At 35.1% G+C, this 24960-nt stretch overlaps 2 protein-coding genes and 1 long non-coding RNA gene across 5 annotated transcripts; 1 reads left to right on the forward strand and 2 right to left on the reverse strand.

Annotated features, from left to right (window-relative positions):
- Positions 1–1010: 1010 nt before the first annotated feature.
- Positions 1011–4027, reverse strand: LOC18427610 (F-box/LRR-repeat protein At3g48880). 3 transcript variants are annotated; one of them, XM_011622609.3, is made up of 3 exons: positions 3007–3886; positions 2018–2201; positions 1011–1880 (listed from the first exon to the last, which is right to left on the reverse strand). In XM_011622609.3, exons 1-3 carry the CDS (start codon positions 3339–3341, stop codon positions 1839–1841), a joined length of 561 nt encoding a protein of 186 aa, XP_011620911.1. In that variant the 5' UTR covers positions 3342–3886; the 3' UTR covers positions 1011–1838. The 3 variants fall into 3 exon arrangements, with proteins under 3 accessions (XP_011620911.1, XP_020518896.1, XP_006836722.2); XM_020663237.2 differs by having other exon boundaries at positions 1975–2201; XM_006836659.4 differs by having other exon boundaries at positions 1011–2201; positions 3007–4027.
- A 13480-nt stretch (positions 4028–17507) lies between these two features.
- On the reverse strand, positions 17508–23931 carry LOC18427609 (protein PLASTID REDOX INSENSITIVE 2, chloroplastic). The gene is made up of 4 exons (XM_006836658.4): positions 23609–23931; positions 23129–23230; positions 17911–18137; positions 17508–17811 (listed from the first exon to the last, which is right to left on the reverse strand). Exons 1-3 carry the CDS (start codon positions 23888–23890, stop codon positions 17949–17951), a joined length of 573 nt encoding a protein of 190 aa, XP_006836721.2. The 5' UTR covers positions 23891–23931; the 3' UTR covers positions 17508–17811; positions 17911–17948.
- LOC148780199 (uncharacterized) lies at positions 19737–21777 on the forward strand. Its single transcript, XR_016042948.1, has 2 exons — positions 19737–20025; positions 20806–21777. It is a non-coding gene; the product is annotated as an uncharacterized LOC148780199 (long non-coding RNA).
- Positions 23932–24960: the final 1029 nt, after the last annotated feature.

Genomic DNA, 24960 nt, shown 5'->3' on the forward strand with positions numbered 1-24960 from the left:
CATGATATGAAATTGTGGAAATTGAGGGCAGAGAACAATAACAAGCAACAGAGCATGAGTGAAAAGGCATTTGGCAGTAGTCTACCTTAGCCAACAGAGCATGAATGAAAAGGAACTTGGCACAAGTCTACCTTAGCCAACAGAGCATTAATGAAAAGGAACTTGGCAGAAGTCTACCTTAGACATGAATCTGAGAACTTCTAAGCCAAATTCTTAAAAACTTAGAGAAATGAGGATAATATCATGCTATTCTTGTAATCTTGAAGTGAAGGAGCATTGAGCTCAGATTCTTCAATAAACTGCATAAATAACCGTTGAGGTTCAGAGGTGGCCTATTTTTTTTTAAAAAAATTCCCAACTTGGAGTAACTAATTGAAGCCTAGAGCATATTCAAGCGTTTAAAACTCCACTACTGAATATCTATTAATTAAAATAAACAAAACCATAATGATCTGAGGTTTTATGTTAACCTGCAAATTCGAACTTTGAGGACTTTGGGGACCAAGCTCAATTATGTAATAAACATCCACGAACCTGTTAATTCTCATAAGAAAAGCCACTCTTGGTTTGATTCATGCTAGAAAGAAGAATTGACGAAGTAATTATTAAGGGGAATGAAAGGAAAACCCGTTAATTCTCATAAGAAAAGCCACTTTTTGGTTCACAATAGAAAGAAAATTGACAAACTAATTATTAAGGGGAATGAAAAGAAAATATATAAGCCCAAAAATGATGATAATGAAAAACATCAAATCAATGATAAGTTTTTGGGACTATCATAAATTAAAGTCACATCAGAGGAGCTTATGTATTCCTAAATTTGATGATCCAGCAAACAAGAAAATGAAATAAATGTTCAAAAGGAATTGATAAATTCGCAGAAAGGATTACTTCTTGGATATCAAAAATCTTGGTTAAACATAACTAAAATGGAGCTTCCCTCTCATGATTAAAACCTCAGAGTCACAGAAGACTTCTGCATGAGCAGGAGAATACAAGATCCAAAAATATAAAATGAATATAAGCTTTTATTTATTGATCTATGCATCTCTATATCATCACCCTTGTCCTTTTCTCACTATACACCCCTCCAAAATTTTCTGGATTACATCAATCAAAAAACTGGCATATGGGAACCCCTCTAAACAATAAAATCTAAAACACTAAAAGAGAAGAGGATAGGCGAGGAAATCTAACTGGTTTCTAGGTTCTTATGCTATGCTAATTACTCATCAGAAAGCCCGAAGTTGCAGTATCAGTGGTATAAATGTTGCTTGTTATTCTAAAATCTTGTGCCATAGATATATTCACTAAGAAACCTGCTATACATTATATCTACGTAAATACATTATATCTACCTAAATAAAACTAAAAAGAAAGGATGTAGTAGTTTTTCTCCCTGTTAGTTTCAACTGTACAACCAATGTTGGACTACGGCTTAATGCGGTAAGCCACATTTCCCTTCCAATCTCCACCCTTCAATACTAGCCTCCCTAGAGCCTCACAAAAGGAGGAGATGACCTCAAGTGCCGAGCCCCATACAAAAGAGAGTCTCTCTCTATCACCAACCATTCAATGAGATCAAATGACAATAATGCAATGGATCAAATTGTTTCAATAACTAAAATGTTTGCTGACTAAGGCTAAGACCTTCTTGATTTTGGAAAGCAGGAGGCCGATGAAGTAGCTCAGCTCCACCAGGGACAGTCGAGACACCTGACTCAGCTGTGGATGCACATTCTCCAACCAAAGCCTCTTCGACGTATTGATTTTGGTCCACGTATTCCACTCTAAAATGCACGATATGAGAGGCCCAGAACCTAATCTCATCATCCATTTCAATCTTCACTCTGCACTTCACAACAAAGCGCTCTAGCTCCCTGCAACACATTAAGAAGGGGATAATGTCTTGTTTTGGGATAAAAGGAAATTCAAGCACCAAGACCTTAATGTGCCTTATGTGTGTTGCTATACATGTTGCTTGCTTCTCACAAAGAATATAACCCCCAAGCTTCACCTCGCGTAGGTTGTTGCAATGTTTCTCCACCTCCGGCCACATACTGCAAAGAAGGTCACCGCTGACGTGAATTGCTTGGAGGCCCGGCCACTGGCGAATAGCCCTTTGGAGGGAATGGCACTTGCCATTGGAGCTAAGTAAGCGGTTGCAGTCGAGGAAGGCCACAGACTTCAAGCTTGGACATCTGAAATAAGCATTAGGTGATGGAGATGAAAGATGTTTACTTGTTTAGCATGCAGAACATGTGTTGCATAGGGTGATTGAAAGAGAAGGATCACACACACAGAGGGAGGGAGAAAGAGAGGAAATTCATTCTGTGGAGGACAGTTGGGAGTAGAAAAACAGAGGGTCAGGAGAGAGAGAAAGAGAGAGAGGAAACCGATTATGTACTGGAGAGATAAAACAGAGTATTGGGCGGCAATTGAGAGAGGGAGATAAAAAGTGGATTCTTGGACAATTGAGAGATAAAACAGAGTATTGGGCAATTGAGAGAGGGAGATAAAAAGTGGATTCTTGGACAATTGAGAGATAAAACAGAGTATTGGGCAAGTATTGGGCAATTGAGAGAGGGAGATATAAAGTGGATTCTTGGACAATTGACAGAGAGAGGAACTAATTATGTACTCGACAGTTAGGGAAGTATAAAAAAGAGTATCGGGAAATTGAGTGAGGGAGATAAAAAATAGAGTATGGGGGAAACATAAAAAAGAGTATCGGAAAATTGAGTGAGATAAAAAATAGAGTATGGGGAAGAGAGAGTAGCCGAGAGTAGCCAGAGAGAGCAAAACCATTACAGAGAGAGCAAAGCCATTAGAAAGAGAGTAGCCATTACAGAGAGAGAAGCTAGGGCAAGAGAGAGCCATTACAGAGAGAGTAGCCAGAGAGAGAAGCTAGAGAGTACCCATTATAGAGAGAGATGCTAGGGCAAGAGAGAGCCATTACAGAGAGAGTAGCCAGAGAGAGAAGCAAGGGCAAGAGAGAGATGTGACCTGTCAGCAACGTACAGAACATCACGTTCCCTGGTCTCCCACCCCGGAAACACAATAGATTGCACGATTCCCCCTTTGATCCCAACCACAAACTCCAAAAACCTGTGATAATCGTTCTGAGGAGAAGTGCAGAGCAAAGCGGGCCACTCCTGCCTCTGAATCTCACACCACCGATCCAAGTCCAAATACTTCCAGCAATTAGGGTCGTTCGACGCCTCCCGCCATGAGGTGCAAACCAGAGGAAACCCAACCAGTCGATCCTTCTCGCTCAACCTCTGAAATATCTCCACCAGAATTCCTCTCTCTAAGTTCTCCCATCTCCCCTCCTCAACCATTAATGGGCGCTCCCCGTGATTTAGAGAGATAAACTCCGTGATTTAGAGAGAGAAAGTGGGAAGGGAGTCGGTGTTCGCCCCAATTTTTCAGAAACACGCGCAGGTGTCGTGTTGTAAAGAGATGGAAAGAGAGAGGGTTTCTTATTTAGAGTGTTTTTTAGAGAGAGAAAGACTGAGGGTCTGATGTTTACTAATTTTAGAGAGAGAAAGAGAGGAAGCAAAGGAGGAAGCGGCTGAGGAAGAGGGTGAGTAAAAGGGTAAACAATGTTTGGTGAGATTGGCAGTGGGGAGCTTCAACAATTAATACATTATTTTATCTGGAAAAATTAAAAAATTAATACAATATTTTATTGGAAAAAAAAATCAGAAAACCCCTCAAATTTACTATCTAAATTACCCCCGCGGATCTTTCATCTTATTTTTTCCGCACAACCACATTTTCTCGCAAAAACCCTGAAGGTCACTTTTTTTCCATAACCACTCTTCCTTTCACAAAAACCCCCTTTTTTCTTTGGATGGAAATGCCCATCTCATATATAAAAAAGAAGAATTCAAGTGGCAATCCCAAATAGAGTATTGTCGAAGCGACCAATTAAACTGTTAAAGCGATGTAGTTCCAGAAGTTGTACTTTCAAAGTACATATTTTTATTGCCGGAGCGTTTGTCTTTATTGGGAGAGCGACCTATTCAACCGCCGGAGCATTGTGGCTCTAAAAAGTGTATTGCTAGAGCGAGTCCTTGTATTACTGAAGCGCGTCTTCATTGTCGGAGCGACCTATCCAACTGCCAGAGCGCTTTCACTCTAGAAGGTGGACTGCCGGAGTGAATACTGGAGCACATTGTCCTCATTTGCTGGTGCTCTGTGGCTCCAAAAGGTGTACTGTCGGAGCACGTTGCGTGTCCTCATTGCCAGAGTGACCTATCCAACTGCCGGAGTGCTTTCACTCCAGAAGGTGGACTACCAGAGTGAATACTGGAGCACATTGTCCTCATTTGCTGGTGCTATGTGGCTCTAGAAGGTTGTTGCGTGAAAAAAAATAATTGTAGAAAAAAAAGTGAGAAAAAAAAATAGCTCGATAAGTTGCATAGATAATATATCTAGGGTACTTTTTATAATTTTCCTTGACCATGGAGGAGAGAGGGAGGATAAAATGCGTTTACGGCACAGCTCCAAAGCGTGGAGTGAGGGACCATACTGTATATTTGCACATTTGTATAAAATAATTGTTTATGGGTATGTTTATGTTTAGTAATGGAGAAAATTGTATTTTTGGACAGCTTCAACGCCCATGATGGGCGATCACACTGTATGCTTGTCCATTCGTATAAAATAGTTGTTAAAGAGTATGTTCGGTAATTGAGAAAGTTGTATTTTGGACAACTCCAACTGTTCATTTGTACAAAATAATTGTTTAAGAGTATGTTTACGTTTGGTAATTGAGAAAGTTGTATTTTTGGAGAAACATCAAGAAATTAGAAGCTTGAGAAGTAGAAAACTCTAGCTAGAAAATAAGAACCCTTATTTGGTAACTTGTTTGTGAAAACTGGAGAGAGTTGAGGCTAGAGCTTTGGCAATAAGAGATTGAGACGGGAGAGGGATCATAAGGTCAGAGAAATAAAAAAGAAAGAGGGGATCTTTGCATTTCTTTGTTTTCATGAGAAACATTATTATAGTTTTCCCCAAAAATGGGGAAAAGTATGGAATCCATAAGAAATGTAGAGCTCCGCCTCGGCGTTTCCATCTTTTTCCCGTTCCCCAAATAAAAAAAAGTGTGGTAATTGAGAAAACATGATATTTTCTCTTGTTTTTTCATTTATCAAATAGAGCTTAAGAGGATTTGTATGGCTCGAGATAACTACTGTTAAAAAAAAAAAAAAAAAGAAAAAAAAAAAAAAAAAGAAAACAAGAAAAAGGGGCTAACTAGTATGATTGTTGAGAGATATGATATAGAGAGATACGTGAGAGAGTGAAAATGTGTGAGATTGTTGAGAGATATGATATAAAGAGATACGTGTGAGAGTGAAAATGTGTGAGTTTTTTTAATTTAAGCTGCCAAAAAAAATTGTATACAAAATCACCAAAAATATAAAAGATGAGTGACTAAAAATCTTAGACAATAAAGGAGACGTATCTAACTGAAAGCCTAACGATGAGACCATATCGTTCTTGGACTGAAAGCCATCGTTCTTTGATTGAAAATATGCATATATTTTAGGAGAACCATATTTAGGGGAGGAGAGAGAGAGGACCCATATTTAATGGCGAAGAGGTAGAGAATGAGATAGAATACGCAGATATTTTAGGAGAACCATATTTAGGGGAAGACAAAGATGACGCACCTTTATTTTTTTTGTGTTTATCAAATATGTCTCTTTTTTTTTTTTAGGGTATTATGTTAAGATCAATATTATATATATCAGCATATTTATATTGATATAGGTGAGATTTTTATAGAGGTTAAGAGTTTGAGATATACAATTTTTCTTTCCTTAAAATATACTCTCTTTCTTTTTTAAAAAATCTTCGAGAACTATCCATCCCATAAATTCTTTATATTTTGGAAATTTGGACATTCACACTAACAAACTCTAACGAAAGAGGAAAGAGACCACTCATCCTCTACCCCTCTCTTCCTAAAATAAGGATGATCTCGGAATTTTTTTAAAAAGATATACATGTATCAATTTGAGATGAGGAAAAAGAAGGCATTTCTAAAATGATATACATATACTAATTTTTAAAGGGTGAGGTTCTTATAAGGTTACAACCTTAAACAATCCAATATACTAATTTTTAAAGGGTGAAGTTCTTATAAGGTTACAACCTTAAACAATCCAAGTACGGCGCACCTCCAAATTTTATCATAACATGTAATTTTGGTGTAAAACATTATTTGGATTATACAAAAATCTATCTTCATATCTAATTATAAAATTGTAAAATCTTAAAATGGATGGTGTAGATAATATGTTGCAAGATGCCTTATTTCTGGGACTCAAAATATTTTTTTTCATATTTATACATCTCGATGTTAAGATAATCAATTAGAGGATTTTTCAACATTAAAACAACATTTTCTGATGGATTTTTTAGGTGCATCTTTAATGTAACCTTGTTAACTTTTCCCATTTTCAAAATGAGAGAAAAACTACGCACCCCTCTCTCTACAACCTCTATTAGCTTCTCTTCCTAAATTGAGGACTCTCTCTCAACTCTAATGGCACTACCATTTAATCTAAATCTTCAAAAAGCACTCCAAAATATCTCAACCCATCTCTTAAAATTTCTTTATCAATAATATGTTGACATTTATTCACACAACTCTCTCTCCCCCTCTCCGTCTCCCTCTCCCTCTCCCTCTCCCTCTATTCATCTCCATACTCTCTCTCAAACTCTATATCCATCTCTTAAATTTTTTTTTATCAATAATATCTTGAAATTTATTCACACAACTCTATCCTTCTCCCTCTATTCATCTGATACTCTCTCTCAAACTCTATACATCTACCCCTCATCACTGCAAATTAGATATCTCTACCTTAAGTATCTCTGTTGGCTAGACGAACAAAATTCATGAAAGTGAATGCTTCACCTAAGTTATTATTACTTTTTTTTGGTGAAACTTATTATTTAATTGCAACTAATATGATTTGGATTATTTATTGAATTTTTATTTTTATTTTATTGCATTTTTATGGATAAATGGACATAAAAATTGTATTATATGGATTTATATACTTTTTCAATTCTTTTCTTTTGGTAGCTTATTATTTCTATTGTAATTATATGAACCTATATATCGTTTTTATTATACGTATAGTATGGTTATTGATTTCCCATTTTTGGATTGCTTTAGCAGTTCAAAAAATATGCAGGTTAGGTATTTGAAGTTCGTTTTCTTTGTTAGATAGAAGAGCGTTTGATAGAACATGCAAATCTTCATCCTCAATAATGAAGTACTCAAGGAGGTATACTCCTGGTTTTTTTTTTTTAAATCATTACTTTTCATGATGAATATTTTTATTTTTTTAATATTTTATTTTATTATTTATTTTTTTGAGAAATTCATGAAGAGATCAACCATTCAATATTTAACCAATATATTTTGATTTAATTTCAAAGTACATATGAAAGTAAAAATGAGATGAAATAATTAAAAGGAGTAAAATCTTAAGGGATTGCTATTTTTTTTACGTGAAGGTCACGATCATTCCCATTGATTAGATGTCAAATTGGATGGCTTAGGGTGACTCACGAAGTTCGAGAACTATTCAATGACACTCTTACAACCAACCATTTTGAAATTTCTAAAACTCTTACAACCATTCATTTTGAAATTTAAGAGACGAATGATTGTGACCTCCATACACAAAAGATCGATATTCGCAAATCTTATTAGCTATATTTTCATAATTATTTTGTAGCATTAGTCTCATTAGCTTTCATTATATTGTTTTGTAGCATTAGTCTTATTAGCTTTCATTATATTTCGTCGTGCAATGCATGTAATCCAACTAGTATATATTCAAATGAAGCAAAAATCACGGTCACATGAGAACAAAAATACGTATACTTTAGAACCGTGAAATTGACCGATCATGAGGCCCATATGTGGAAGAAGAATAAGAATATGTGTACTTGAGAGGCGTGAAAATGATCGGCCAACAGATGGCTTGGGTCCAAGGGTACAGAAAGGAGGCACAAAGCATCACGGATTTCCCTCATTTGGGATGGTCAAAGCTCCAGAATTTCAATGTATTATTTATATTTGTAAAGAAATTTCATGCAGATTTTGAGCTTTTGAAATGCAAATATTGTCTATTTTATTCAGGTGCACAGTGCTTCTAATCTCTTTTGCCTGTCCGTGAGGAGGAGAATAGGTCCTTACAATTTAGGGGCTAAAACATGGCCCACGGTTGAGTTATTACTTCCACATGAGTACAAGGGAGTGAATGGTTTAAATGCTCCTGCAGGAACATAAAATCCTTTTTGCCTGTCTTAAAGAAGCCAAAGGAATTTCACGATGGCGCGTTAAGAAAAAAATTCCACAAGGCCGCGTTCGTAGTCAGACAAGCCTATCCATACTCAAATTTCTTTTTTTTTCAAACTTGAGGTTTGATAATTCGAGTTTTAAGAAGATAAAGATATTCACTAAAAACAAAGAAGAAGATAGAGTGTATGAAGATTCTGGCCCTTATATGCACCTAGGTGTCAAATCGTTTAGACTTTTGTCGTCATCTTTATCTTCACAGTAGTTTTAAAAATATAACTATTTGATTGTAACCTTCACAAACTAATTCCTAAGAAGCTTATATACATTCAAACGAGCAAGGATCACCGTCGAAGAAGAATAAGAATATGCGTGCCGTGAAATTGACCGGCGATGAGGCCAATCCATTGAAGAAGAATAAGAATATGTGTACTTGTTTTTTTTTTTTGATAAATGTTAGTAATTTTTATTGCGGACTAAGAAAAGAAAATTACATCATTAGAGATAATGAGAGAAGGAAGGGTAGCACCACCCCTACCCAGAAGGGGTGTTTGATAACAAAAGTGTCTTCCGGGATGTTTAGAACTTTTTAATACTGTTCAAGGTTTATGTTTGATAAAAAAATTGAACCTCAAACAAAACTTCAAGGAACTGTTCATGTTCCAATCTTGTTTTTCAAAAAAAGTTCCATCCCAAACTTGGAACTTTTTTTTAATGAACCCGCCCCCCCCTATATATAAAATATATATAAAATAAATATAAAATACGCTATATTATATATTATACTATCTTATATATATTATATAAAATATATATTTATATATTATATATTTATGTAATATAAGATACTTTCATATATATATATATATATATATTAAAAATAAATATAAAAATACAATATATTATATATTATAGTATGTTATAAATATTATAAAATATAACAGATATTTATAATATTATTTAATAAAAATATATATTAATAGAATAAATATAAAATACAATGTACAATATACGATATTATTTTATGTAAATATATAATAATAAAATTAATAAAAAGTACATTATTATGTTATATATATTACAAATTTATGTAATATAATATATTTTATTATATAATATAGACTATATATTATATAATAATATAAATATAAGATACACTATATTATATATTATACTATGTTATATATATTATATAAAAAATATATTTATATATTATATATTTAGGTAATATAAGATATTTTCATATATATATATATTAAAAATAAATATAAACTACAGTAGATCGTATATTATAGTATGTTCTAAATATTATATATTTATATTTAAATTATTATCAATGTAAATGTAAATATAAGATATTTACCATATATCCCAAGAGCTGTCAACCATAGAAACTATGAACTTCTTATCTTCCTAGTGAGGTTATCAAACACAGGAATCAAGAATTTCTTAAGTAACTTCTAATTTACAGTTCTTCAAGAACTTCCAACTTTCAGTTTATGAACTTGTTTCCAGTTATCAAAAAGGCCCAAAGAGTTTGCCAAAATGTTTGCTTCACGATAAACATAGGTAAAAGAAATGGACAGTTTCCACCCAATCCATAACTTGTAACCAAAGGGATCGGAGCTCCCATGGGACTTTTGCTCTTTCTTACACCATCTAATAACATTCAAAGAATCCCCTTCAATCCAATAATTTCTACCAAGATTCTCAAAAATATGTGTACTTCATAGCAGTGAAATTAACCGGCCCCTCATCAACGGATGGCTTGGGTCTAAGGGAACGTAAAGGAGGCCACAAAGTGTCACCTGTTTCTCGCTTTGGCATAGTAAAAGCTAGAATAATTTGTTCAAAATGTCATCATATTATTTATATTTATAAAGAAATTTCTTTTAGATTTTGAGCTCTTCAACACGTAAAATCAAGCTATCCAAATATGGTAAATTTTATTAAGGTGCAGAGTGCTTCTAACCTCTTTTGCCAGCCCCTAGTCCTTACAATTTGGGGGACTAAAACATTGCCCAGGCTTAAGTTATTACTTATATATGAGGACAAGGGAATGAATAGATTAAAGGAAAAATTACAAAAAAAACCTAAGACTACACTCTCCATGTAACATACATTACTTAATTTTTTCTCTCACTTTTTTTCCCAAAATACATTTTCTATACAAATACTTCCAACAAAAAAAATAAAAAAATACCTAAACTACCCTCCCTTACTTTTACTTTATCCACACCTCTCTCCTCCCTCCTACCGAAATAGAGGCTCCGGCAGGCGCTGTGTAAGTATGGTCCGACAATAGCGCTCTGGTATTGTGTAAAGTGCGGTTGCGCAGTAGGGCTCCAACACTGTGTAAAGTGCAGTTTGGAAGTAGGGCTCTGGCGGTCCCGCAGTAGGGCTCCAACACTATGTAAAATGCTATCTAGAAATAAGGCTCCGTCACTGTGTAAAGTGCAGTCTGGCAATTGAAAAAAGCAGTAAGGTAGTACACAGTTTCGGTTTGGTAGTTGCTTTTGGCGGTCTGGAACTTGTGCGCTCCGGCAATACGCAGTTTTAGTTTGGTAGTTACAGTTTCAGTTTGGTAGTTGCCTTAGCTGTCTGGAACTTGTGTGCTCCCGCAATACATAGTTTCGGTTTGGTAGTTGCCTTAGGGAGGTCTGGCACTTGTGTATAATGTGTTGGGTCCAAAAGTCAACGTCAAATATGACCAAAATGATTAATGGAAATTTTCTCTTGGGGGTATTTGTATAGAAAGTTTGTTTTGGAAAAAAAAATGAGAGAAAAAAAGTTGGTTGGAGGTAAGTTGCATAAAAAATATCATCCTCGGGGTTTTCGTAATTTTTTTTAAATTAAATGCTCCTGCAATACCATAAAATCTTTTCACTCTAGTCAAAGAAGCAAAAGGAATTCAACGATGGCGCGTTGAGAAAAAAATCTACAATGCCGCGTTTGTAATATGACAAGGCTATCCAAACTCTTATTTATTTATTTATTATTTTTCATTTTTTTAAACTTCAGTTTTGATAATTCCAGTTTTAAGAAAGAGATAGATATTCTCCTAAAAAACCAAGAGAGTGATCATTTGAGGCATGTAATATTCCCACACGTTCAATTGACAAAACTGAACGGTTAATTGGCCCTTATATGCACATAACCATTTGTGTCAAATCCTTTTCCTTTTTCATCTTCTATATCTTCTCACTAGTTTTAAAAAAGATACAGTAACCTTCACGAATTAACCCTATCATTCTTCCTTCTACATGGCAAGGGTCAGCTTGCAGGGTAGGTAATGGGCCCGGTTGCCTAGACCGACGGAGGGCTGGGTGGGCGGCCTGGGTCAGGGCCTAGGCTGACCCGGCCTTGTGTTTTTTACTATAAAGCCAATTATGGATGGCCTGGCCCAGATGAAGCAAGGCCAAGTCTAAACTACTGCACTTTGGCCACAGTGGGCTAGGCTAAGCGAGACCAGCCTTAAAGGGAGTTGGAATGATTTTTCATTTGTTGATGAAACCCGAACCACAAGACAAAAGAATGATTTTTCTTTTGATGATGAAACCATAGAGCACAAGCAAAATAAAAAGAGGGCTACCACTTTTATTTCCATCCACCAAGGGAAGCTATATCCAAGTCACCATTGGAATTAGAACGGTTCAGAATCGGATCGCGAAATCTTGACAATCTTCTCCAACTAATCAATGGAGGACTCCTTTTTGAAATGGTCTGCCCACACCCAACCTCGAGTATATGATTCAACGAGGGTAAAATGATACTATAAAAACCTTTAGTAAAATGCCAAACTATAATCCATGACATAGAGGACATTATATTGTAAGTTCTAGAGATTACCACTTTCCATCCACCGGAGGAAGCTCTTTCCTTGAAGAGAATCAAACGGAGAAAGCAATGGTTTGATTCAGGGCAATTGACCGTTTAGTTTTTGCAAGGTCAAGGAGTCCAAAACATTCCAATTGACATTATAGGAATATTTTTTTTTTTTAATTTAATTTTCATTGTACTAAGGTACCTCCTCAAAACATGTCCTAAAAAGTGTCCAATCACTTCCGTTCAGGGTTGGGAAACTTGAACAAATAGGGTCGTTTATATAACCTGACTATATGATGGGAGTTCTCCTACTCGTAGGGGTGTCAATGGGTCGGGTAGGGTCTGGGTCGGCTCGAACATGGAACTTACCCGACAATGTCCTTCATACATCCATACCCGACCAGGCTCCAAGTCATTTGGAGCTGAACCCGACCAGGACCCATGAATAGATATGAAAATAATAATAATAATTTGTATTGTGTAAAATTCTTTAATACTTTTACACAAACCCGACCCGACCCAATAGGGGTCCAAACAAATCTCAGATTCAGATCAGGAACTGACCCACCTAGTCCAAAACTTGGATTTGGACCCGGACCCATAAGGTGGGTGAAATTGTTTTCCTTATTCACGGTTCCCAACCATGAACAAGGGAAATTTTGGCATTTTAAAAGAGGAAAATTGTTTGATAGGGTTGTAGTCCTATCAAAATAAGTCGAGCCTCACCTCATAACTCATCAAAAAATGCAACTCAAAGTGTTGAAAATACTATAAATCGATCATCTCAACTTGAACATTATGGTCGTGCAAAAAACAATTAAGATTTGAAATTGTAAAAATAGTATATATTACAACAAATCATCTGAACCATCCATTTCGCCCTAAAAATGAGTGTTCACATATCTGCAAGATCTGTACCATTTTTTTAGTTTCAAATTTTATTGCCAATGTTGGAAATTAATTTTAGAGCCATCATGAAGATTTTTGATGCCGAAAGTACTTTCTGGAGGAGGATTTGAGGTGAGGCTTTATTTTATTTTCATAAAGCATTGGCCCTAAAGAAACTTCATCCTTAAAAAAGACAATTGAGCATAGATCGAGCAGATCTATGAAAACTGAAAAAAGGGCAAAAAAATACGTTATAAGATGCACTATTTCCAAAACTTGAAATCTATCTTCTTATTTTTTTTTTTTTTATCTCAATGTTTAAGGATGTGATGTCGAAAATCCAGCAAACAACTTCAAAGAGAGAAAAGAAAACAACTCTCACTCTCTATGTACCTAAACAAAATACCATCTCTATGTTCCTAAACAAAATATAATCCCAAGATTGTACTGGAACCTCCAATTTTTGGAGGGAATGATGTAGATATTTATGGACACAAAATCTATTTTTTTTCTTTAAAAATAATCATCTAATTATTGTTAGATAGATTCCAATACTTCAAATAATTAAAAATAAAAAACTCCTAAGTTATTGTTTTCCCCTCGGGAGTAAATATATTGTATGCTCCCGAGGGAGCATAGTATATGCGCTTCAAAAAACGATGAAAACAATTTACCAAACCGGCCCTACAAGCCTTGCACCTGGACTGCACGTGGATTCGATATCCCTGATTATCATATTCCAATTGAATTTGACCGGATAAATTTGAACATAGATTAATCCATATTTGTCTAAACTTGAAATGCGATTCCCATTTGAATCTCTAAGCTGCCGCATTAAAGGTCATATTGGCTTGGAAGGTTTCAATGGCCTCTAGAAGAAGGTGGGTCCCATGACCCTTCAACCCTTGGTTGTGTGGCACTTGTGCCACTCTTTACAACACTGGAACATGGGAGCTTGGGTCATGATACTCCTTGATCTATTTCACTCTTTATGGTCGCTATGATATTAAACTTCCTCTTAATCTGTCCCATGCTCAGGTAAAAAGGCTGGATTGTGTTAGGTAGATAAACAACGTAAAATTCTGCCAAAACTAACCGATCCTAATTAATTGAAAAAATGCTATAAAATAGATCTCCTTTAAGTCTAAGATGAAACATATCAAAAAAGAAAAAAAAAAGGTGTCTACACTAAGATACAAAGTAGGGACATTAAAGAAACCCCCAAGGAGGCTTTCATTATAAGTTTCACATATTCTATATGGAAATTAAATCCAAATTCTACAATTTTAGGGATATGGATTAGAATAACTGAAATCTTATTGTGTTTAAAAGGGGTGAAATGGATGCGTTACACTTTTGAGGGTACTTTTAATTTTGGAGGATGGGAGCTATGATGGAGATTGCATTCCATCTTCTTTGGAGAGGCCCAAGAGTAAGTTTCCTGGATTGTCTTCTTTCAATTGAGCAATGTCGATGTTGGGTCAAGATATAGATTATGTTGGTTTTGTATATTTTTTTTATAAGAGTTATATACTATAAGCTATCTATTTTTGGTACAAGAAGGTCACAATTACTCTTAATTCAGCATCATCATGATCGTCAAAAGGTTACAATTACTCTTAATTCATCATCATCATCATTGTCAAAGCATTTTTCCAACTACTTGGGATTGATTACACGAATCTTGATATGTCATTATGCTCTATTAAGGGCCAAACCCTTAATGAGGTTATAAGTCCCCATATCTTTTTTTACTACTTCCAAGCATGTCGTAAATTATTCTTAATAGTCAATATGAAATTCAATGATTAAGGGGTTTTATAAAGTTCGAGAACTTTTTGTTTTGTTTTGTTTTTGGACTTCAAGCCCATACAATGATACGCCTCCAACCTCCCAATTGGACATTGAATGGCTGAAAGTAATGGTGATCTTCTTGTACCAGTGTAGGTAGTCATAGTGTATTCTTTTTCATATATCTATATTATATTGATTCATTTGATTGTTTCAAATGTTGTTTCTCTTGTTTAATTCAAGCAAAAACTAAGTTCTCTATTTCATCTTTTTTATCATTTATGCAATATTGCATTCGATTTTGTGGCTGCTACCTAGATGGTTAGCTTAGAAAATGTTGGGGGTTCTTTGTATGCGACGCAAAGGATTGAGACTTCAATGTAACTTTCTACATTTTTATGTTTTATTTTTTTAAAAGATAACTTTCAAAATTTTAACTCTTTGCCACCGCTCAAATTTTTAATGTAAAAACTGAAAGGTTTAACCTTTTTGCAACAGGCCGGGCCCTACCTTTGGGCCGTAATTGCCTTGCCCTCGCTCCACATTTTGTGTCCTGTGCCCTAAATTTTTAGGTCCAGGCTGACTAGGCTGTGCCAGGCCACCCAACCCAAAAAGAACTAAAAAAAAAGAGTCTAAAATACCTTTTCTCACACTGCTTTTCTCTCTCTCTCTCTCTCTCTCTTCGGCAACGAAGACAACGCACTCCGACAGTACGAAAACTCGCTCCGGCAATAGACCTTCTAGAGCTAGGGCACTCCGGCAGTTGATTATGTCACTCCGGTGATACAAAAACGTGCTCCGGCAATATAGACATTCGCTTCGGAAGTAGACCTTCTGGAGCCACAGCGCTCCGGCAGTAGATGAATTTGTTCCGGCATTACGTGATCTTGCTTCGGCAGTACACCTTTTGGAGACATTTCACTTCGGCATTCTATGAATGCGCTCCGACAGTAGGGCTGGAGCCACAGCGCTTCGGAAGTGCATTAGGGCACTCCGGCAGTAGATGAAGGCGCTCTGGCAGTACACCTTCTGGAGCCACAGCGCTCCGGCAGTACCTATTCCGATCCGGCAATCATTACAAAGCGCTCCGGCAGTGTTATTCTATGCTCTGGCAATGCGCAACTTGGGACTGCCAGTTTTATTTTTTTGTATGGGAAGGGCATTTCCGTCCAAAAAATAACAAGTTTTTACCTTGAAGGGTTTTTGCGAGGAAAAGTTATTGTGGGGAAAAAAGTGAGAGGAAAGGTTGGTTGGGGGTTAAGTTGCATAAATAGTACATTTTAGAGGGTTTTTTTTGTAATTTTTCTCTTTTCCAAATACTCGAAGAGTTAGGTTTTTGAAGTGTTAGTGGGGTATTGTCAGTGAGAATGAAAACCACATTGTAGTGGCTAGGGTGTGGGGGTGCCATCACCACAACTCCCGCTCCTTCCCAAAGGATAACATGCCCCTCATGGCATTCAAAACCAAAGCCTTCTAGAACTTTGTACACCTTACTTGTATAGTATAAGGGAATTGTATACCTTGCTTGTATAGTATAAGGGAATTGTATACCTTACTTGTATAGTATAAGGGAAGCACCTTATACAAAAGGGAAATGTTTCTATACTTCTCCTACCGCATAAAAAATATATGCTTCCCCTCCCATCCAGCTGTTTAATTTAGATCAAGTGAGCCACACACTGTTTGATCTAGATCCGACACCTTAGAGTATTTTATTTTTATTATTTTTCCTCCAAATTGTATGAATATGAAATTTGGTATATATCATCTTCTAAATGAAGCACGCCTACGGAAAATATTTTAAAATTTTTTTCGATAAAATATAACAATCAAAATACCCCTTAAACCTTTAAGGGATATTTTAATCACTTTATTTTTGGTAATATTTTTTTATATTTTTTTACAAGTGTGAGTTTAAGAGAGGAGCGGATGCCCAACCTTTGGTGTCAAAATAATTTCTAAAAAAAATAAAAAATAAAATGGTGTAGAGACGTGACATTGTGATTGGGGTCATCTCAGTTGTCCATTCATAATGGACGGTTGTATAAGGGAAAGCATATAAGTTTTATGCTGTACAGGAGGCATATAAAGCTTGCCCTATGCAAAATAGTGCACAACTTGTATATAGATGGGTTATTTTAGAAGGAAAAAGCTGATATAAGGTTGATATCCTAAAATGTTAACATTAAAAAAAAAAAAAAAAAAAAAAAAAAGAAAAAAAAAATTCTTGGAAGAAGTGGCACATGTTTCTAGCTTTGGAAGAATCCATTTTTAGAAAAATAGTAAAAAAAGTTATAAAAATAAGGGAAATTTACAAAAAAATCTATTATAATGTCATAATTTTAAAAAAGGTGTGGTTTGCATAATGTTGCAACATTAAAGCGTCAAAGTAAGGTGCACCTCGAAACTTTGTAATGAGATGTAACTTTGGTATCAAAAATTCTTATGGTGTCAGAATCTATTTTCTATCCCTAATTATGAGATTTTAAACTAAAAAAACAGTTCAAATCAAGCAGATCTATAAACATATGAAAACCTTGGACATGTGATAACAACAGTCAAAATAAATGGGAAAAGAGCTGCAGAAGTTTAACATCATGAAGAAATCCAATGATGAGTATGCCATGATAAATAGGCAAAAGTTCCCAGGCATGTATGTGTTCTGAAATAGTTGGCAAGAAATATTGAATCATAAATATATGAATACAGTTACAAGAGTCATCACCTCATCTGCTACAAAATTCATAGGAAATCATATGAATACAGTTACAAGAGTCATAACCTCATTTGCTACAAAATTCATATGAAAACATCCTTTCCTTCTCCTGACTACTAGGAAATTCTTGCATCTTCGAAAAGGTAAACATCTAGAACCAAAAAAATCAGAGATCAATTACCAGCAATGGTTTTAATGTACTTCGTATTTGAGATTACAACTCTCCTGCTTCATCTCCCGCTTCTGCAAAGTGCAAACACTGAACAGAAGATTCTAATTACTAAGATAATAATACAGTTACTGCAACATAAAAACTCGTATAGAAATGAGTCTTAAAACTTAGGAGAGGAGGAGTAACCTATAATTAAAGGACAAGAATAAATTGACTACTTCAATTTAATCAGATCCAGTCCATTTATTCCAATCCTTGTCCACATGTTCCTGGGCCCACACAACTGCAGCCCGAGCAGCTTCTGGACCCCCAGGCAGCGCTCTCTCCTTCACAGTATCTGCCATGTCTATGAAGGGGATGACCAAGAGAGTTCCGGGACCTTGGTACTCTTTATGTAGGAAAGTACTCATTATCTGAAAGAGCACAAAAAAGCTTGTTTAAATGTTCATCGATAAGAGAAATTAGAAATGCTATTTTCTTTTTTCTTTTTTTTTTTGGTATCTCTTTTGGCTCAGAGATAAAAACTCTTCTTTCCCATTATTTCTTTTTAGACACAGATATCATAGGTATTTGCAAATCAATAAAATAACAAAATCTTAAGCCAAAAAACCACACAAAAACCAGAAAAGAAGGTGGATCCTTCCAGCATAAGCAACGCTTTTGAAGTCCAATAGTTGGAATTTACAATAATGACCTGAATTGAAAAAGAGGAGGGGGTGGAATTGTTCCTTTAAGCAAATTCACTACACCAAAGTCTCCATTGAAAGCAATAAAAAGAAGCGTGTGATGAAAATTAAACTTGGTCAAGTATTTCCTACTGACAATATGAGAAAGGAAGCCTTTAGTTCATTACAGGGGCACCAAAAACACAATGGCCATAACATTGACAACCACCATTTCATGTCACACAAAGGCTCAACCATTTACATAATTAGGATATCATGAAACCATGCACAAAGCAAAGCTGAAAACTAAGTTTAGTATGTGCTTTCACATGTATTTGTGGGTGCAGCGTATTTCAATACATTATGTCTTTTTTCTCTATTTTCTTCAATTTTCCCTTGAAATTGGCAAAATATTGATTGGTTTTATATTTTAAAATAATAGATTCTCCTTGATTATATTGTATTCTTAAAACTATAATTTAAGTGACACAAATACACGTGCATGTATGCATCCATGCATGCATTTACACATCCCTAATCATCATCATCAACATAACCTTTTCGAAAATTACCACTTGTAGGTACCTCAATCACATCAAACTGATAATGATTCTGGTTTTTGAGCATTTTAGTACTCTCAAGAAGTTTAGAATCAAAAGAGTATCAAGCTTGTGTGTCCCGTTAATTTCTTATTGCCGTCCTGCTCATTCATTAAATGTTATTTGGGATTGAAAAACATGTTTATAGTCAAATTTGGACTCAAGATAGACGCCAATAGTTTTACCCAAGCCTTTACGTCTGTGACAGAAGTTTCATGAGTTTTGGAATTTTCTTTGTAAATACATTTGATATTTTATGGCTGGCAGACTTGTATTCGGGGTAACCCTTTTAATCACCGCCTTCTTTTCGTTTTAGGATGCAGTTTCTATAAGGCCTAGGCTTCATGAAAACAAAGGAAAGGTTCACCTTGAATCCCAATCTAGAAAGCAGGCTGGTCATTAAAATCTCCATGATGGCTCTAAAATCAATTTCTAACACTGCTGTGAAACTTAAAGCTCAAAAAATGGTACAAATCGTGTGGATCTATAAACACCTTTTTTTAAGGCTAAATAGATGGTTTAGATAATGTGTTATAATTTACACTATTTTTAGGGCTTGAAATCCTAATTGTTTTTCACAATAATAATGGTCAAGGCTGAGATGATGGACTTGAAGGTTTTCCAATGCCAAAACTACAATTTTCGGTGAGTTTTGTGGTGAGGCTTTACTTATTTTGATAGGGCTGCAGCCCTATCAAAACATTTTCCTACTTTTTATTTTAAGCAGCACAAGCGCTTTTGTCCTACCAGCTCATATTTTCAGGCACTTTTTTAGACATCTTCTAGGCACTTCATATTGCCGGGCTCATTGTGAATCTCTTCCTCTCTCTCTCTCTCATGGTCAGTCAAATTTGCTGCTTGATAACCCAAATATGCAAATTACACCAGCCAATTGAATGGAACAAATAACCGATCTTGGGCACAATCAGTGCAAACTAGTTTATTAAGGTGATTCAAAATGGGTCAGGTAGATGAAACATCGCCCGTAGTTCTACAAAGGGTGCAGTTGTCATACAGACGCCTCCGTTGGTGTAGAGGTAAGGTTCCCTTCAAATTTTATCATGGTATATAATTTTGATGTAAAATGTTATTAGGATTATTTCAAAATTTATTTTTATATCTAATTATAAAATTTTAAATTTAAAAAATGGTTAAAATCAAGTAGATCTACAAACATATGAAAATCTTGAAAATGGACGGTGTAGATAATATGTTGTAAAATGCACTATTTCTGAGACTTAAAATCTTTTTATTTTTCATAGTCATAAATCTTTTCATTTTTTATAATTATACATCTCGATGTCGAGATGATCAATCAAAGGGTTTTTCAACATTAAAATTACCTTTTCCGATGAATTTTTGAGGGGCATCTGTAGTTCTTACATTATAAGGTTGCATCCTTATATAAACTTTTTCTTTCTACAAATCCAAAGTTCGTGAATGGTGAGCAAATGATGCAACAGTCAAGCCATGATTGTATAACGCCATGGAACCTGATATACGTGATAGTATGATGTTTCTAAAGAAGTATGGGATGCCCTTCAAGAGCAATTCTCTCAAAAGAATAATAGTGCACATATATTCCAACTTCACCGTGACAAGGACATAAATCTTTTTCTACATATTTTTGTATTTTGAAAGGGTTGTCAGATGACATGAGCTACTATAATCTGCTTCCTTATGGTTGTGCAGCTAAGCTCGAAATACGGCGAAAAAGTAGGATGAATATTGGAAGTAATTGCTACTTGCCGATTTCAGACTTTGAAACTGATAGAAATCAAATCGTAGCTCAAGAAAATTTATTTCCCTCTGTGCAGCTTGTAGTCTTCTTCATCGAGAAGAGAACGAACGTTATGAGCCACCCAAAAATTGCAATTGCGGATCCTGCTCTGGTATTAAATATCAGAAACACCATTATAGGTTGAAATCATAGAAAAACCAGAGCCTAGAAGCATCCCAACCAAGAGAAGCATCCAAATGAAGAAAAACTTAACTTAAATCTACTGCAAGAAGGATAGACATCACAAGGACAAGTGCTGATCTTTACATGGTCGACCTTCTACTGGTCGTACAAGCAATACTCAATACTACTAATCTCCCTGTCTCAAAGATCCTTCAAAGCCATAACAATGGAACTTACTCTCCTTCTCAAGTAGCAAGTAACTTGTTTTTTTCTTCTTGCTACCCACACCACAGAGTAGATTATTGACTCTCTAGATAGAGAACATATAGCAGGTAAACCATTATACCCAAATCCTTTTCATCATCTAGCTTCTCCCAAAAATGTTTGTCTTTCTGATGGATTAACCACCCAAGCTCTCAAAGCTGGGCACGCAGATTCACCCCTAGTTTTTTTCTTTATAAATGTTTTCCATATGCCTTTCATTCACTGCTACTCTTATCTTTCTTAGTCGCATTACCAAGACTAGAAACTGCTTTATCCTACACATTTTCTCTCAGGAGGAATTGGGAGTACTTAGGACAGTGCTACATTCACCATAGCTTCCGTCACCAACTTTCTTGACCTCTTGGCACATGGCAAGAGTCAGCCCCCATACATAATCTCACGATATGCAAAGACCTGTGTTTATGGGGAATAGTCACCGGGGCCAACTCACTGCAACCCATTTCACGAGCCGTCATCCCAACCCAGCTTTTGTAGATTTCTGGCTTCTTTTAATTTGTTATGCTTTTTTCCCTGTTTTTTTTAGTTGTAGAAGCATTCTAGTTACATCACTACCCAAATATTGTATTTGTCATTTGCCAATGAAATCCATGTTGATAGTGAATCTGCATCTGTCCCTGTTTGATGTTTATTTCCTGGCCCTCTTAGGGGTTTGTAAAGGCCACCCAGTTATTGGGGAAGGCCTAACTGTGTCTTGCTCAGGATTTTGTACCTTCTATATTCTATCAATATAAATAGTCAACTTTATAAAAAACATGATTTCTAAAACATTTTGTTTTTAAATCAATGACTTGATTTATGAAGTGTAGAATGATGACTCAAAATAAATTGTGAATAAAGAGGAATAATTATATGTGAATTAACAACTTAGAACTTCATGTGAATCTGTAGTTCCAAAACGAAAAGGCAGTTTCATCAATTTGGAAAATGTAGAGGTATGACCAAACAAACTTGTCGAATTTTTTCAGTGAGGTAAAACGAGAAGTAATGTACAGGCTCCAATGAACACTGGGAATTTAAATGTAGTTGTGCAAGAATGGAAAACACAGGTAGTCTCCAGGAAGGTCTTTATGCAACAAAGACATTTACCAATAATAATTAAAATAGACAGATATATTACAGAAACTCCAGCACTTTGCATCTTAAGTCCATCATTTTTTTAATGGATATTGCCCGTGGTTAACCTTCTGAAACCACTATACTAGGTATGGATTCTGTGTCCCGAGCACGTAGCACCTATTTCTTTTCAGTGTTCCACGATATCTCAAACATTTGTTCAATAGAATAAAATTGCCCATCCTAGTTTTAATACCACAAAAATCTTTGAGATTTGACATCTCCTATCAGCTGAATTTTCATAGTTTAAGAATACAAGCATTTCCCCGTTTTAGCCACAACGGGATTCTTAATATTAACTCCAACGAATTGGAGAAATTCACAACAATGTTCTACGTTGCCTAAACGGCCAAGTCTCACAGGTTCTCAGAGTTCCTCAGTCAGAATGGCACCCTTCTAGGTCCGAGTGACTTCGTCTAGTCCAAGTCGGACACAACGAGTTTTAAAACACTGCTTAGGGTTTTTCTTCTTTTTTGCACCAAAGGTAAATGGTCTAGTTGTATATTGCCCCCGATTTCTAAGTTCTTATAGTTGCATTGGAAGTGACAATGATGCTGATTTTAAGAGTGGATAGATTTCCATTCTTACAACAATGGATAGCATCAAAAGTTATCTGCTCTTCCTTTTATAGATATAGAACTGATTGTACATTAATTCTTCAAAAAAAAAAAAAAAAAGGCATTCTACATCAGTTTCCAATTCTGCAAAAGATATTGACAAACATAAGTTATGTCATTGCCCGGAGCTTCAAATTGGGTCCCAATAATTGGGGAAACTAGAGTTGTGAAAAGAGAAAAATCATGATAATCAGAAAAGAAAATTAATAGAGTGTTAAATACCTCTGTACACACATTGACAACCTCCTCGTAATATTCACCAAAAATATCATCCTGATCCTCTGAAAGTTTTTTCAAAAGATGGTCTCTGAATTTCTCTGTCTCCTGAATCATCAAAACATAATAACAATAATGATAACAACAACAATAATAATAAAGGAAGATTTATAACATGAGAGATGAACTATTTAACATTTTACCCATGTAATTTGATTTAACTTTGTAAAATCAATTGAAATACACATGATCATGAGTTGGAATGGTTGCAAATGTGTAAAATATTAAATAGTTAATCTCTCATGGTATTTTGATAAATTTAACTAATAATAGTAAACTGTAAGAGCATGGCTTGGAATGAGTGAAACACTAATAATCAGTAATTAAAAAGAAAAATAATAAAGAAAATAAAAGAGAAGAACAAAAAGTAAAGAGAAAGGACCAAAAAAAACTTGGGTTATGAGTGGAGAGTGAGAGAGAGCTTACAGCTTGAGCAAATTCAGGAATGGGGTCAGGGAAGACGTATTCTCCTGCTTCACAACGCATGGGGAGCTTCCTGCGAGGTTTTAGAGAGAGAAAGGCAGTATTTTGAGACCCATGTCTTAGAGTAAGAGAGGCAGCTGTTTTACATGAAGGCAGGGGCCGAGGAAGAGAGAGAAAGGCTCTGTGAAGATGTGGGTGAGGAGGAGAGGGAAGATGCACAGGAGTGTACAAGAAGTGGGAGTCGAGTGAGAAAGAGAGAGGCACACTCAGATTCAAAATCGCCATTATCGTAAGTACAAGTCTCTTTGTACACACTCCAGCAAGCAAAATCCATTCGCGATATGTTCAGCAAGAGAAAATCTAAAGTCGGCGGTTTCTATAGGGCCGAGGTTTTAAACAATCAAAGTACAGCGCACCTTCAAATAGTATTGAGAAATATGGTTTTAGAGCAATGATCCAATGCAACAGTTGTATCATAGTATAATACAATTACACTTCTAGAAAATCATGTTTGTGGTACTTGTATGATCTCAAATTTTACACACACACTCTCTTCATCTCAATAATCAATCCCTCTAATAAAAAAAAAAAAAAAAAAAGTTCAATTTGAACCTTAGATATGGTCAAACTTTATCCCCTCTAAAAATGAATCCAGACCATTCATTTTGTGAATTTCAAGATCTTAATCTTTATAAATTTAATATATATATATATATATATATATATATATATATATATATATATATATATATATATATATATATATATATATATATATATATATATATATATAACATTGTTCATCTAATAATAATAAAGCCATCAATAAAATTTTGAAATTAAAAAATTCGTTTAAAGGCCTAGATCTAAGCATCTCCCCAAAATGAACGGCCTATGTTAATTGGGCTAAAAAAATACTTTCCATATTATGTGTCAATTTTTTTTTTTTTTTGTGATTGTTCATTAGAATGAAAAGAGTGTATATTTCAAAATTTGGATAAAACAAATGGCCAAAAGATGGTTTTTTAAGGTTGTTGCATTATATTACTCTACAACGGTTGCATGAAATCATTGTTTGTGGTTTTAATATTGAAAATCTTTGTGATAGCCTTAAAATATGTTTTTATCTTTAGTTATAAAATTTAAAGCTTAAAAAATACTATAGATCAAGCAGATCTATGAAAACTTGAAAAATCTTGAAAACGGCCAAAAAATCGATACAAGATGCACTATTTTCAAAACTTGAAATCCATTTTTTCTCATGTCCATACGTATTAATGCCGAGATGATAAATTTGAGGATATTTGGACATCAAAACAACCTCTTCTAATGAAATCTTTGATATAGGCTTAAAT

This window comes from Amborella trichopoda, chromosome 10, assembly GCF_054954075.1.
Source record: "Amborella trichopoda isolate Santa Cruz 75 chromosome 10, AtrichopodaSantaCruz75HAP2 v2.0, whole genome shotgun sequence".
Taxonomy (NCBI): Eukaryota; Viridiplantae; Streptophyta; class Magnoliopsida; order Amborellales; family Amborellaceae; genus Amborella; species Amborella trichopoda.